Raw genomic sequence first — 14,781 nt, 5'->3', positions numbered from 1 at the left:
TTGCCAAACCTCTGTACAGATTATTGCGGTATTCTGTGCAGAGTATATGGGAAGTTTTGGGGTACCAGGCATCATGGTTATATCAATACTTGATCATTCACGGAACCATGAATGGCTGTAAGGTAATACGTTAGAGTAAACAAACAACATAAGGTCGTTGACTGTTGCAGTCATGCATCAAGGTTTCAGCACTGTTGCATGTACTAGGCTTTTAAGTGCTGCTTCAGCCACACATCATCACTTGGCTATTTCAGACATTCTGTGGCTACCGGGATCTCTATAGAACTTACCGAATTAATATTTGTTGATACTAATGTGCGTATTGAATTGATAGCAGCGCGTGTGCATCATTATTACGCACACAATGAGAGTTACATTGCAGGACATGTGTGTTAGGTGGCGCTCGACTGAAGGCCTTAGTAGAACACACAAAGAGTCTTTATCAAACATTGCAACAAGACAATACACACTGGAGCGCCAGACAAGATTGTCTACGCACGTTTCTTAACGCATGCCTGTCCTGTTCTGAAATGACATATCTATCAAGTTTGCAATGTTAGATTTATGTAGGTCTCTTCACGACAGACTATCAAATTGCGTCAAGAATTTACGAGATACAAAAGGACAGATAAACATCAGCAATTTATCTGTACATCCGCATACGTCATCCCGTTGGCGTCCCTAATAAACTACAAGGATGCCAACAATGTTTCCCTTTATTGTGTCATCCGTCTCTATAACAGTAAGCTTCTACATCTTTAATGTTTTCTATATGAATGTACACCGGTGCACCATCAATGTATTCGTGGCACGTTTTACAAACATTTGACCGCGCGTTTGCTAACGTTACCCGGCGAAGTCACCATAAATCAATTCAATATGTTTACCTTGTTCTGTCATGAAAAGTTGATGATGATGATGAGTATTATAAAAATATTACCTTTTGTACAAGGCACTGCATATGCGTGGACAAGATTGTTCCTATAGGTTTGCACATGAGCATGTCAACGTACTACCTCCCAACAAAGGCTAGAGCTTGTATTATCTTGATCGACTGAGGGCGAATACGTAGGTTTTCGATTATAGCGTTTGCCAGTGGTCCTATAATCATCAGAGTTCAAAAGAAACTGGGCCCTGGTATACATCTTCCTTGACAAAACCTGGTCTTAAATTGGAGTTAGAGTTAACGTCCATGAAACATTCACGGCAAGATGATGATGATATTGGAGTTTGATGGTAATCTGTATCCTGTGTGGTCGGAAATGCATACCTTGAGGGCTGTATGTCGCAGTGACCCAACCCGGGCATCTATCCTTGGCTTCCGGTAGGCCCAAGGCTAGGGAATGTTGATATCATATAGAGATTATGACGCATCCCGAGATGTAAATTCATATATTTCACTGCGAACAAACGATGAGTGACGGCACGCGGCAATGCTCTGACATCCCTGTGACAATCAAGAAGCCACCGTGACCGATGACAAATTACCATACATGATTGCTCCAACACAGCGTAGACAAGTCAAGTCACCAAACTTTAGACCGTCGCTACATACAACATTAGTCAAGAAAAAACGAACTACAACATGCGTTACGGACACATGACTCCAGTTATGATTATTGAAAACAACGTGATTTTGTTGAGGCACATCTTGCTTCTTTTCTCTCTGTCTCCCTCGTCAAATCATGGGTACTGATGCTGTAAAGGATGGCAGCGATATATACGTACGTGTGGACTAATGTTATAAGAATTGATTCAGAAAACGCTTTCCATGTAACGTTGATACAATTCTGTATTGGGACCATTGATAGAGGCAACTGCTGTGATGTAAGACATCACCTGCATAAACGTTATCCTTAAAAAGAATAGAGGGAAAGAAACAGCACTGGAACGGCATAATTTGTTCAAGAGCAATCACACAATGTTTAATCTTTCCATAGGTCAATCTGCTGCTGGAGGTTTTTAAGACTTAAGATTTTTCTATATCTACTCAGCATCCCAAGCGCTGTCATGTATATACGTATATATGTGCTGTGAGTTCATAATGTACCCCGCGATAGGGTGTGGCAGCCTTCATTTTTCACGTAGGTGTTTTCTAAATTAAAAGCTTTCTGGCTTATCATATCAAAAATGGATTCTTGGTAACCGACGCTTGTAAGATCCGTTCAGCATAATTTACAAATAGGACACAGTGAGAATTGGACAGAACGTGGTCTAAACCGATAAGGAAAAACCAACTGCAACACATCTTATCTTGCTTCTTCCACTCTGTGTCGGTATTCTTAGCCTTGCTTCCAGCCCCACTATGCTGGCCCCACTCTGCCCTTTTGCGGAAGGAAGCGACCAAAGGAGACTGGGGATAGGATCGATGGATTAAAGGCTACGGTATCCCTACTTTCCTGAAAGGGTGTGAATGGGGAAGCGCTGTGCATGTGTGCAAGGTGGGTCCCAAACATATATCCATCGATCCAGAAGAAGGACCTTTCCTTTTCTTCGGGGAAATGGGTCAAAAATCAATATAAGTGTGCGTGGGCTATAATCCATTAAGACTATGTGGCACAATATCAGACTTATCGTGTCTTAAGGCTGCAATCCGTCATTATCTATAAAAGGATCCGGTGCTCAGATTGATTGCATTTATGAATCGATGAGGATCAACTAAGCTTACAAACTTTCTTGACGCCTCGTTTAAAAAAGAGTCAAAGTTAGAATGCGGTCACAGTGGTCAATCCCCCCTCCCCCCATTCAGCTTCAGAGGATCCGCGGAACGCGTTTAAAAGACGCTTAAAAGTGTCGTATATAGTGACCTTTTACGCGTCCTTAATATTAGCTTTACGCTACGCTGCTCCGTAAATTGTCATTATCATTATTACATCGTCTCCCATTCAAGCGATATTAAAACGTCGTTGCGTCGTGTGGCGTAACGGCATGGTTTTCTTGCCCAGAACCCAGCGGTCCCGGGTTCAAATCCCCTGGCCCCACCGATGTTGTGCCCTTGGGAAAAAGCACTTAACACGACTTTCCTCACTCCACCCAAGTGTAAAAATGGGTATATTATGTGTGGGTCACGACACCAGCAATAGCTGACTGTGCCCCATTGCACTGTTGCAATTCTAATAAAATCTAACCATCAAAAATCAAAACGTCATAAAGCTTTGACGGAGGACACAACAATAACAAGAAAAAAATTAAACTCCAAGCATGTACAAAACGTCTTTTCTGATGTCAACTTGACATAGGTCACTAGGTAGCAAAGGCATAACAACTAAAACCGAAAACACTATAATTAAGGTACAAGTAAATTAGCCCGCAAAAGCAGGCTATGAGCACTAGAAATAAATGTAGTGACATTAAAATGCACAGTTGGGGCTTCCCAACCCACAGCGCCGTCACCTTCACCTCAGCAAACCGCATACATACAATGTACATGAGCCTCAGTCTCTCGTTATCAGCCGTCTTCACTTGAGTAGTGCAGTCTGATATAACTGTTTGTCATACCGGCGCCACAGAGCCGTCAATCTCGGCACAAAGCCCGGGGCTCTAGAAGCCATTGACAACGGACGAACCATACATGCTTCTATTCATATTCAACAAGAACTCATCAAAATGTGTCGTGTAATGTAATGTCTTTCTGGCAAAGCCAAGGGCTTTTCAGAAAGATATCGTGGCAGTGCGATAAACCAAAACGTTTAACGTTACAAAGAAAGAAAGAAAAACAAACCACGTAAGATCACGTAACGTTATTACCTTCGCCGATGTTATGTTTTCGTCATCGTTCGTGTGTGTGTCTGTCTGTCTGTGTGTCTCACGATAACTCGAGAATACCTGGATGGACTGTCTTGATACTTGGTATCATTTTTGCTCTCTAGCGGCTTGCTATGGTACTGCAGTGGAACATCCGGGCTTGATATCTCGTGTTCTGAATATGCTAAGGGCATGATTTTTGAGTGGTAGCTCTTGGGAGGGAGAGTAGGTCGCGTAGGTTTGGGCCCATTAGCGGCTTTTGGAACTGCAAGAGCCGATTCTGTTTCAAATTTGAAAGAGAATAACTCAAAAAGGTGTTGGTAGAGAAAAGGATCAATTGATATGATTTATGCAAATGAGGACCTTATTTGCATAATACATGAGAAACATTCATGATATGTCACTCGAAAAGGCTAGCATCACTCGGCGAATGTATGAGGTCGTGGGTTGTCGAACTCTAGTTACAAAATGTCGCACAATCCATCTGGTCATGATTTCGGAACTTGTAAACTGAAAATATGCAAGTGAGTTTGTATGTTATTCACAGATATGCACAATGGGAATGCAGATTAGTTCTGGATAATTCTCGGACCTTCAAAAGGTACTCTAATCCTACTCTACAGCTTACAGCTTACATTACCTTTTTAACTGATTAAACTACCTACAGACATTCCATGCATGGATAGATTCGCTGGCTTCAAGTGCCCCCAAAAGTGACAAACAATGCATGGAGGACATTCCGTTTTAGCCTTTGGCAGGCGCACACCAGGGCGTGATTCATGTTCTTTTTGAGACGCATAGCACTGGGTTCTTTTAAATTCAAATAGTGGGTCCTCAAATAGCGGATCGCCGGCTTACAACGGAAAGACTGAAAGCCCATCCGTTAGCGTGCAAATGGTGTTTTAAATCACCACCCGATCGGCCGGGATTCGAATTCCATCCGAAAGCGGGATTGTGAACAGCTAGCCCGTGCACGCCACATGCACAATCATGACAACTGACAGCCTCCCGCCCAGGGTCACGCGCTGGAGTGAGTCTTCATCCCCGTGAAAATGTCACCCAGTCGGGTGTAAACCTGCACCACCGGCATGAACCATGCACCCGTGTCTATCTTCATCTTAGGGAAAATGTCAGAAGTTATACTCCCCAACATATTACAGGTCTTGCTGCTTGCATGGAAGCTAGTGCTGCAGTTAACATGATTCACGAGGCTGCGAACAAACGCAAGGACTAAATTACCAAACACGTGCGATCTTCATCATGATGACTGACCCAACGACATCGGTCACGTGACTTTACGGTCTCGTGACGTCAGTAATTTCTTAAGCCATGCCATGGCGCGGGAGACTTTCAGGCATATGTTGAATCCCGTGGTAGTAACGTCACCAGGGGCAAGTAATTGGGTCACTCATCTTAAAAGGAGGACCTGTAAGTAATCATTAAGCCGTAGCTACCGTCTTAAAATTCCCAGCCCCAGTATTTGTGTTGCAAATCAAAACTTAAAAATGAAACTTAGATCGGCATATAGATATCACGTGCATTCAACGACTTTATCGTAGTAAAAACACATGGGCTTCATGGTTTCTCAGTTCCAAATTTTATTGGTCTATTTTTCTACAGTGGTTGGTTATTAGTACTCGACCCATACATTACCCGCAGACGAGACTAACCAATCAGTCGTTAGCTTACAGTAGTGTGTTTTGCTGAAAATGTAGACCATGTCTATCCTAATAGCAGCAGTATAAAAGTTATCTACGCTATGTTGTAAAATGGTATTTGTTAGGTACGCCACACGCTGGCATTCGATGCTTTGAAACACACGATTTGTGTTTCGGTCATGCATAGCAGCTAGCAACTTCATATCTCGGCTTTCAAATTAGTCACGTTAGTGACAACGAAGCCATGGGGGGCGGACCAAAAAATGAAATATGGGTGAGTTCGTCACTGTGGAAATGGTACTACATGTGAATGTTCTTTAAATCAAAAACTCTTGTGTCTTTTCTGTCACCTCAGAAATGTATATTGCCATGATAACTGTACAATGTTTACACATAGTGCAAAACAAGTATATATTTCTTTTCCTCCTTTTTATACACTGCCTTTATACACTGCCTCTACAAATCTTCATAGTCCATCCTTCCTGGGACAAGCCAGTTCTAATTTCTTTCGCTGAGACTAGTGAGAATTTGCAATGTATCTATAGTCAATGCTATTTTCATAAGACGTTATCGCTTATTGAAAATAATTTCCACATCGCTGGCAAGTTCTGTCGTTCGAATGATCTGTCCAGTGATATTAAACCATAGTGCCTGTTTGTGAGTAATCCCACCTCGGTATTTTCTCTGGGATATACGAGGGACTGTGCGATATTTCGCCGGGGCGCATCGGCGTACGGAAGGGGAGGGCATTTCTACATCTTCTTGGCCAGTGGGAGGGTCTGGTAAAGATTCTAATGTTTGTTAGTCACGTGACTATGACGTAATATAGCGTCCGCCATTTTTGTGGGTTAAAGTCGACGTTTGCAAAATCATCATGTTGGTGAAAGTGGTCGGCAGCGCTAGTATATGTTTAATGTCTCCAATTTATGCTTGCACACAGCCTAAACGACCCTCCACGGGTTAGTGTCCCGAGTAAGTACGTAGAAATACACTAACAAGGACATACAATCAGATCATACGCCCCTGTCGGAAGAAATGCTTTTGACAAACGCGGTATTTACACATATACGAATCGATTTATAATCTTATTTGCTGAAATTTCGAGGGGATATGACCTCTAATGAGATCAATGGTGCCCTACCGTTAGGTCAGTGATTGCAAAAACAGTGATGTCATTTTGAACAACGAAATCAGATGGTGAATCGTTCTTCATTAAATAACGTTACACTGCGCATGCCCGAAGGACGAGCATTTCCGCTGGCAAATGACACTATGCAGGCTGAATTGGAATCTAACATTATTTCATCGGGAAAAAAGTTGGCACGAAGAACGTTCGCCATTTCAAGACATTTTGGTTCAAATATTAACATACTGTAACAGTAAAAGTAAAGAATGCATTTTAACCCATCATGATAAAACAGTATTGCAAGATACATAACGCTACAAATATTTCATAATCCTCCAGTATGTATTATGTTCCCTACGTTATTTACAGTCAACCAAGGTGACAACATAGAATATACATCAGGCATCAGTTAATATATAGCAATTGCTGGAGAGTTGAAATTTGCTGATACTGAGGAATGGTATAGAGGAGAAAATACCGCAATGGGTCGAGCGTCACAATTAGAATACTATTTTTGTTTTAGTAGAACTATGCGTACCTTGATCGCACAGTCATTTAGATATCGTACAGTCCCTTTGTGGCACACAATAAAGTGCATGGTATTCGTTCACTCTGTCTTGAATGTCACATGCAAATGGACGGGATTTAGTTTCATAGATTCGTGTGTAGAATATCAAAGCTCTGTCCTAACTCTTTGATGGGATATTTTCTCCATTTCTATTCACAGATCTACAAATCAATAGATGAGACATGTCGTGACAATGTCCAAAATATAAGCATCTAGTGTTGAATCTCTACAAAAATAGTTCTACTTCTGCATATTGGTTTCTAAGAATTCTTCAGTGAATTGCAGTGTTTATATGTTCGTGTGACACGTATGTAGTATCTTTTACAGTACTATCATTGCAATAGGTTTGTTTATGTCTATTCCAAGACACTGCTTGAGATATCTTGCACCTTTTCCAACATGTGTAAAATTTATCATGACATTACCGTCTATATCATGTTGTAGAAAATTTCGATAGAATTTGAAACAAAAATCAGAAATTACTCTACAATATTCCCAGATTGTTACACCTTTTGAAGGAATAGATAGTTATAGTATGAATTGTAATCTTTAAAGTAATCACTTTCAATTCATGACAGTATTAGGTGCAATGTCGTTGACTTTGTTTTGAATTTAAAAAATGATTCTGTACTGGCAGGTTTAAACGTCTGTACAGACTGACTGACTATATATAAACGTCCATTGTGGTGCAAGCAGCAATGATAGAAAATTGCTTAATGTTCGAATGTTTTTCAAGAAATGTTCGAAATACCCCAAGTAGTGCCTTGAAATGGATTCTACCTGAACTATTTGCGCGGGAAATTATCACCTCTTCACATCGCAGGGCCTCCTGTCGTCACACCGGAAGCTGCGCGCTGACGTCACCGGAAGTCTGCTGAGGTAACTGCACTAGTATATCTGACCCAGATTGTGTCGTCTGCATCCCTAACGGCTGAGGAGGTCGGCGACTCGTCGCGCTGTCCTTCCGCCTCACGAGTGGTGTGGATTGTTGTTAAGACAGGGGAAATCGTGGCTGAAACAAAAGGCAATGAAACATATCATTAAGAGCTCATTGTAAAACCGTATATCTAGGTGTCAGACCAAGTGGGTGTATACAGATATATCCTGTGCGTGCCTGTGTAGTTTATATGTCTGTGGATTTATGAACAAGATTGGGACAGACATAAAGTTGGAATGGCTGCAAGGCAGTCATGTTAGTTCAGCATCACTGGCCTGCAGATGTAATTGAAAATGGGGTTTGTCTGGAAGATGATAGCATTCATGTAATGCTTGCCTGGACAATTTGATTTAACAAATTGATGGGGGGGGGGGGGGTGTTGGCAGCGCTTCGTGAATCAGTGGAGGAATTTTGTCCCAACAAATCGGTAGGTCTAACGGTTAGGAAAGGAAGGAATTCAAATAAGTCTAATCAGACAGGAAGGATAGGCGTAGATTAAATTCTGAAAAGTCATTTCAGGAACTTGAAGAGACGTTAGATACATCTCCGGTCCACTCTCTGAACGTTTTTAAATTGGTTTTTGATGCCAGGTTGCAATGGGGGCAGTTTCATGGAAAATTTATTTCATGGAAGTCCCGTCGTGTAATCAGCCTTCTTATGTGACGCTAATGGGGAAGATTGACGTCATGAACAATTCCACCCGAGCCCTTTCTCTGGAGCTCGGAGCTCGCACTTCAGCTTAATGGCGTCGGAATGCTCGCAATGCATACAAGACAGGCAGCGAGCGGAGGCCAAACGTGAAATTAGTATTCTGCCGAGGCTTGAGAACTAAGTCAGACGTAGGTTTGCGCTGGACTGTTTTTGGCGTATCCTATGTGACCCGTGAGTTGGGTCGGTGCATGAAAACGGGTTGAAGCGCTCTATTCCTGGCCGGATTTAACCAGGATTACCGGTATGCGGAACTTTGACGCCGGTGAAAACATGTCTGGGCATTGACAGACTCTCAACTTCGCGAATTGTAATCCCGGAATCCATCACGTTGGAGTAAAGATAGCAGATTGTTCGCTGCTCGCAACTGTTCTTTCGTGCGAATAGTTTGTTCATGACTAATCCAATATCAGCGGGCCCATTCACAATGTACCAACCAGGGTACTCTATCATTGATTAGCGGTGAATGTAAGGTCACTAGGCGTACAGAGGACATTTGTTTCGTTGTCATATGCAATCAGGAATTGTACTGATCTTCGAAAAGCATCTAATATGTAGAAGCCAACTACATATATCATTTTCCCGTGGTACTGTTACATAATTCTGCTCTGTGATGTATTCTTAATGTCGAGTCAATCAACTGACGCACGATATCTTCTTGATGTCATTTCTTCACGTTTGGGAAGGCATTGCTCATCGCGAATACATTTTACTTGACTGCAGAGGTCAGAGAAAATTGGCCGCTTTGGGGCCACTGTGTTTGGGGTCGTTAGAGAGTGAATCATTCCACTAGAATATTGCGCATAAATACCAGGTTCAATGGAGATGACATTGCTTTCCAATCACTGAACATGCCATCAAATTGCGTCCTTCCTTTTTTCCTCGAGTGTTTGAAACCAGTTACCGTTGCTAACACATACCCATGCATTTGTGCCAAATCCATCATTCCGAAACGAACGTCCTTTCATAGAATTTCCATTTCACCTGATGTGTTTTGAAATTGCAGTGATGAGAAGCACGACGATTTATCTTAATCTCTTCCTTTGACATTGCAATGACAGAATAGTTTGTTTTCATTAACCTACGAGTCACCCTTTTGTGAGCGATGGAATTCCTGAGGGCCTGCTGTCCCAGTTTCTGGGTGGATTATGGAGTACGTACGGCTTCCTCGAATTTCGACACAAGGGAGCATATATTTCCGCCATCTTATTCAGAGTTTTTTACGTCAGTTTGTCCTGTCAATCACCTTTCTTTGACAGAAATTGTAAATTAAGGCTTTATATACAAAACCTACACGAGAAAGCTAATTAATAAATATAAGGGTGATTTCAACGGCTTGAAGAGAATAAACAACACGCAAAGATGGGTACAGATTAGCCGAGAAGCACGGACATCGACTGAGTGGACTTCAATGAAGAAAACTCACCATGCCACGTGCTTTCGCATCAAGGCTGACCGGAAGTTCCGTTACAAATGTCTTGACAACTCCCTCTCCCTTTAACGCAAAAGACAGAAAGTTTGTGACAATACTTGGCCGGGGAAATTTTGAAATTTTATAATTTTTCACCACATTTATGGTACCTCGGTTTAGCCAATACTCTAAGAAAGCTACATTTATATCTATTAAACACAAATACAAATACATGTAGATCTTTTGTGAGTCGCCGAATCTGTTGTAAGCTGTGGAGCATTGTAACTCCTGTTGTTTTGATTTTCTTTGACGATGTAGCTGAATGACATACCTGGTAAACTGTTGTTGATCATGTTGTACTTGTGGTAGACGTACACAGCGCCGATGATGTTCCCCACCACTATGATGACGATCAGAACTATGGTAAGAGTGCAGCCATCACAGTATCTGCGTTCCTTGGATCGCGTTTCAGTACCACGGCTACCCACAGTTACTACAGACTCTTTACTCTCGGTACCGGATGTCTTTTGTGTTTGCACGTCATCCTTGTTGTCGTCGCTGTCAAAAACAACCAAGTGCGGCTGGTCATACCGTTGCTGTACCAACGCGTAAGGTACCTCGAATGTGAAGACGATAGGTTTCTGAGGTTCTTGCGTACTTTCTAATTTCGTGCCCGCTTCACTCTCACAGCTCTCCACGCCTGAGTCGTTGGCTCTCTGCGGTTTAATGATCGGCGGATGCGGTTCCGGCGGCATGAGGTACTGTAATTTCTGCGTCTCTGGGATGTGTACAACCGCAGTCGTGGCCTGTTTGGCCGAGGAGGAGTTCTTGTAGGCCGTTGGCACTCGCGCTCGGGAAGACTTGAGGGAGCTGTCGCTTACATTCAGTTCTGTTGGCCGCCGTGGCTGGGTTCTCGGCCCGCTAGCTGGCTCTGCCGTGTGATCGGTACCGTTCTGTGTCACAACCCCGGGGAGACAGACGTCCCCCGGCGTCAGCACACCAGGGTCCCGGTTTGGAGATTGTTCTGCAGGTGGAATCTCCAAATTGTCCATCTTGACTTTGCCCCTCCCCTTCTTTTCTGGCATCTCTTTCGTCGTTTCCCGCATACTTGTAGGCTGTCCAGGGTAGCAATACACTGTTTCCTACGATTGTCCTTGCTTGTGCCCCGTTCGTACGCGCTAGTCCGGCTAGTACAATGACAGATCGAACAGAATGCCGGTACCCTATATCATATACGACACGGCGCTCTATTTACAATGGATGTGACGACGCATTAGTACATCCGGCGGCGAGGGAGGCCAGCTTCCCCCAAGAGGCACGGCTAAGATGTACCCAGGTGAAGGAAGGAACACGTAATGAGATTGCGGGTGTTCGATCTCACCGTGGCCCCTCTCCCTGCAGTGCCTCTTCCGCTGTGTGATCTTCCGGTGCCCGATGAATCGGAAGCCTACTCACGTGCTCGGATGCAAAGGACGCTGGAGCCGGAAAGTGGGATAGGGGCGATGATAGAGCTTGTTCTCAGTCAGAAGGAGCAGAATTACTGCCAACGTGATAGTTCAGCGGGTTGTAACTACAGATATAAAACCGACTAGGGAGGGGCAATGCGTTAATAAATGTTCCATCACAACAAAGAACAAGGATTATTGAACTAAATCAAAACTCTACGTACAGTTGGTAATGGGTCTGCCCTGACATCCTATGAATAATCAGTTTCGCATTATCAATTATGACAAGCCAATTTGACGCTGCCATGATTTCTAAATATACGTACATATACTTTAGATATGTTTATGAACCTCGACATAGCCCCCCTCTGTGCACAAAAAGAATGTCAAGGAAAAAAAAGGTATTACAAATTAATTCCTTGCCATCTTTGTACAAATGACACATTTCGTACGCTATCGATACATATAAGACTGCGATAGACGGATTTATTTCGAAACTGTTAAATTTCAATTCAAAATCTCTCAGACATTACGTCACAAATCAAACATATAATCACCAAGTAGAGACAAAATCGATACGAGTCGTGCAATGTGAAACCTTGATTACACTCACTCTTCTTTGTTCATTAGCACTAGAATAGCTCAGCTACCCTTTAGCTTTCAAACTTTGGAATGAATCATAGCTTTCACTTTAAAAACACATTAAACATCAAACAGGAACGAAATACTTTGTCTTGACTAAGATACTTCGTGACAACATGGTTTCGAATTCAGCCGGGACATGTTGGTTTGGCCGTTTGATGGAATGATAACAGTGTAGAATTGATGTGATTGCCCCCCCCCCCCTCCCACGGAAAACAAATCAGAGCAATTGTGGTGTTTAGATCTCTGTGCCTTTGCTTATCTACAATGTAGAGGCATAATCAGAATGGGCCCAAATTGTCTGTTCATATATCATTTTGTGATTGATGGTTGTTTATAAAGCCTATAAGTGTGCTGTTGATAAAACAAATGCCTGTAATCATGTTTAGATTGCACTGAATTTCGCCAGTGATTGTGACCGTTAGGTACACGTACGCGTCTTCTTTATAACCGGTAATATTTTGTGGGGAAAAAAATTGGATGTTTTATTTAGTACGGCAAAGGAAATACCATGAAAGCAGTGCGGTGACAAGCGATCCCACCCACATCAAACGGAATACAGAGACCAGAAAACGTGGCCCATTTGCACTTTCAACGAGCTATCAATCATTAGCGGCCGGCAGAGACAAGGCAAGGTGACTTCGACTGTTCCAATGTCAGATAAGCATACACGTTACGAATCCCTACCCCGCATGCGTCGTAGCGGGTGGCCTTTGACCCGTCGAACGATACTGTCGTCTGAAGTGGTGAGAATGTCACGTTTTCGCAGCTGAGAAGGCCATACCATCTAAAATCTACCCGAGGATGGTGATCGTTAGAAATTCGTACTGCAGTTTTACAGACCAGATAATCGATAGGTCGATGATACAAACAGTGCCAGGGTAACCTTATCAACTTAGGCTTTTGTTCCATCAGGCTACTGCCTGCTGTTGGTAAGGAACGACATCGGAAGGACATCTGAGCTGAAAGTGATAGGCACTGCAGGCAGTCTGCTTAAAATGGGCTGAGCAGCAGCCTCTCCACGCACCGGAACGTCGTGACGTAGCGTATCAATGACGTAAACGGGAGGAGGCTATGGTGCGTGCGTTCTATGGATGACGTCCGCTCACGTTTCACTCTCGACGTTTTATGATTAATGGCAAGCTATAACCTGAACACGTCAAAACTGAATATCATATACTATTGCTTTCGGTTCGTATGTCTTCATAGTGATCTTCAGCTAGATAACTTTTTATTTAAAAATTTATTTCAAAGACTGAATGCAAAGAACTTACTAGTATATTGTAGCAAAAATATAATCAACAACTATGAAAATCACATGATGTGCATGCTATGTGACTTATAAAGCATATTTCTGTATAGCTTGCAAATGTCACAAAAATAAAATCTCTATTGACAATGAGTTTGTGCAGAATTGCTCATTACTCTGTCACTTCTTTGTCATCCCCAGATCTATCTACCACTCCGATTTGGTGACAGTAACGGGGGGTGTCCATAGTCCGGTAACTGTTCTAAGTGAATGCGCATGTCTTTTATCATCGTACATTTTGCCCTGAACCCACCAAAAACAAGCTTAGATCTTGTAACAGGCATATAACTGTGATTAAAGCTTCACATACATAGTTTTCATTTAAACAGTAGCGTTCCGCACTTTCTTTTATTACGCACAGAAGTCACGCCAGTTTTGGGGTTTGCATTCTAGTGGAACGTTCTAACACAAAAAGGGGGTCCAAACTCCGGTAAGGTGACAAGCAGGTCATTACAGTTGATGTTTAAGCATCCCATGTAAATAGAATTACACTAAAGCCTTGCAATATCATTTTTTATCGCAAATATGTGCCATATTTTGTATTACAGTAATTGTTCAAATACGGTGATATAGAAATTTCCCTTGTCACGGTGAGATCAACCTGCCGCCGGCAAATAAAATGGCGGGACATTGTTTACGTTGCCTGCGATCGTATGCCTTTACGCTTTCGGCTTCAATGATGGTCTTTTCAACCTTGTCATTGATAGCAGCAATATCTATGGGATTTTTTCAGTCGGTAGGGTTCAATTTTCTGGAATGGTCGGCGCTCTACAGGCGGGTTGACTAATTTAATTGTGTTAGACACCTCTTTTGGCTGCCGTCCTACGTCATTGGTAAAGATGGTGGCGGCGACAGGATGAACACTGCGGCGGCATTTTAACTCCGATTATCCAACTTTAAAGGGAAATATGGTATATAGGTTTGTTTTAAGAGGAAGTCTAATGAATGTCCTTCCTATATGTGGTAGTATCTTTTTACATGTTGTCTTCTACGATGAACAATTAAAGAGTTTCGAAGGGCATGTTCTCGATGCATTCGCTCGTCAACCTGCACGGAAGGCGTCAAACTTGTGCAATTTTTGAAATCTTTATCCGCTGGGGCTTACCAACTTCAACACATACTCCAACTTCGTGGTGATTTACATGAAGGTTTAGTCCATAACTAGGTGTACTTATCATATGCAGCTACCCATGCATATCTCCACAACAATGATTTTTAAAACCTTACCGGACT

General features: G+C 42.6%; 1 protein-coding gene across 2 annotated transcripts; it reads right to left on the bottom strand.

The window, feature by feature from the left end:
• Positions 1-5,325: 5,325 nt before the first annotated feature.
• LOC136443807 (uncharacterized) lies at positions 5,326-12,395 on the bottom strand. 2 transcript variants are annotated; one of them, XM_066441172.1, is made up of 3 exons: positions 10,484-12,395; positions 10,168-10,236; positions 5,326-8,108 (listed from the first exon to the last, which is right to left on the bottom strand). In XM_066441172.1, the coding sequence occupies exons 1-2, from the start codon at positions 11,256-11,258 to the stop codon at positions 10,187-10,189; spliced, it is 825 nt and encodes a 274-aa protein (XP_066297269.1). In that variant the 5' UTR covers positions 11,259-12,395; the 3' UTR covers positions 5,326-8,108; positions 10,168-10,186. The 2 variants fall into 2 exon arrangements, with proteins under 2 accessions (XP_066297269.1, XP_066297268.1); XM_066441171.1 differs by lacking the exon at positions 10,168-10,236 and having other exon boundaries at positions 10,484-12,389.
• Positions 12,396-14,781: the final 2,386 nt, after the last annotated feature.

Source organism: Branchiostoma lanceolatum, chromosome 10, assembly GCF_035083965.1.
Source record: "Branchiostoma lanceolatum isolate klBraLanc5 chromosome 10, klBraLanc5.hap2, whole genome shotgun sequence".
NCBI lineage: Eukaryota > Metazoa > Chordata > Leptocardii > Amphioxiformes > Branchiostomatidae > Branchiostoma > Branchiostoma lanceolatum.
Note: the sequence above shows the minus strand (reverse complement) of the source record. Positions and strands in the feature narration are given on the sequence as shown.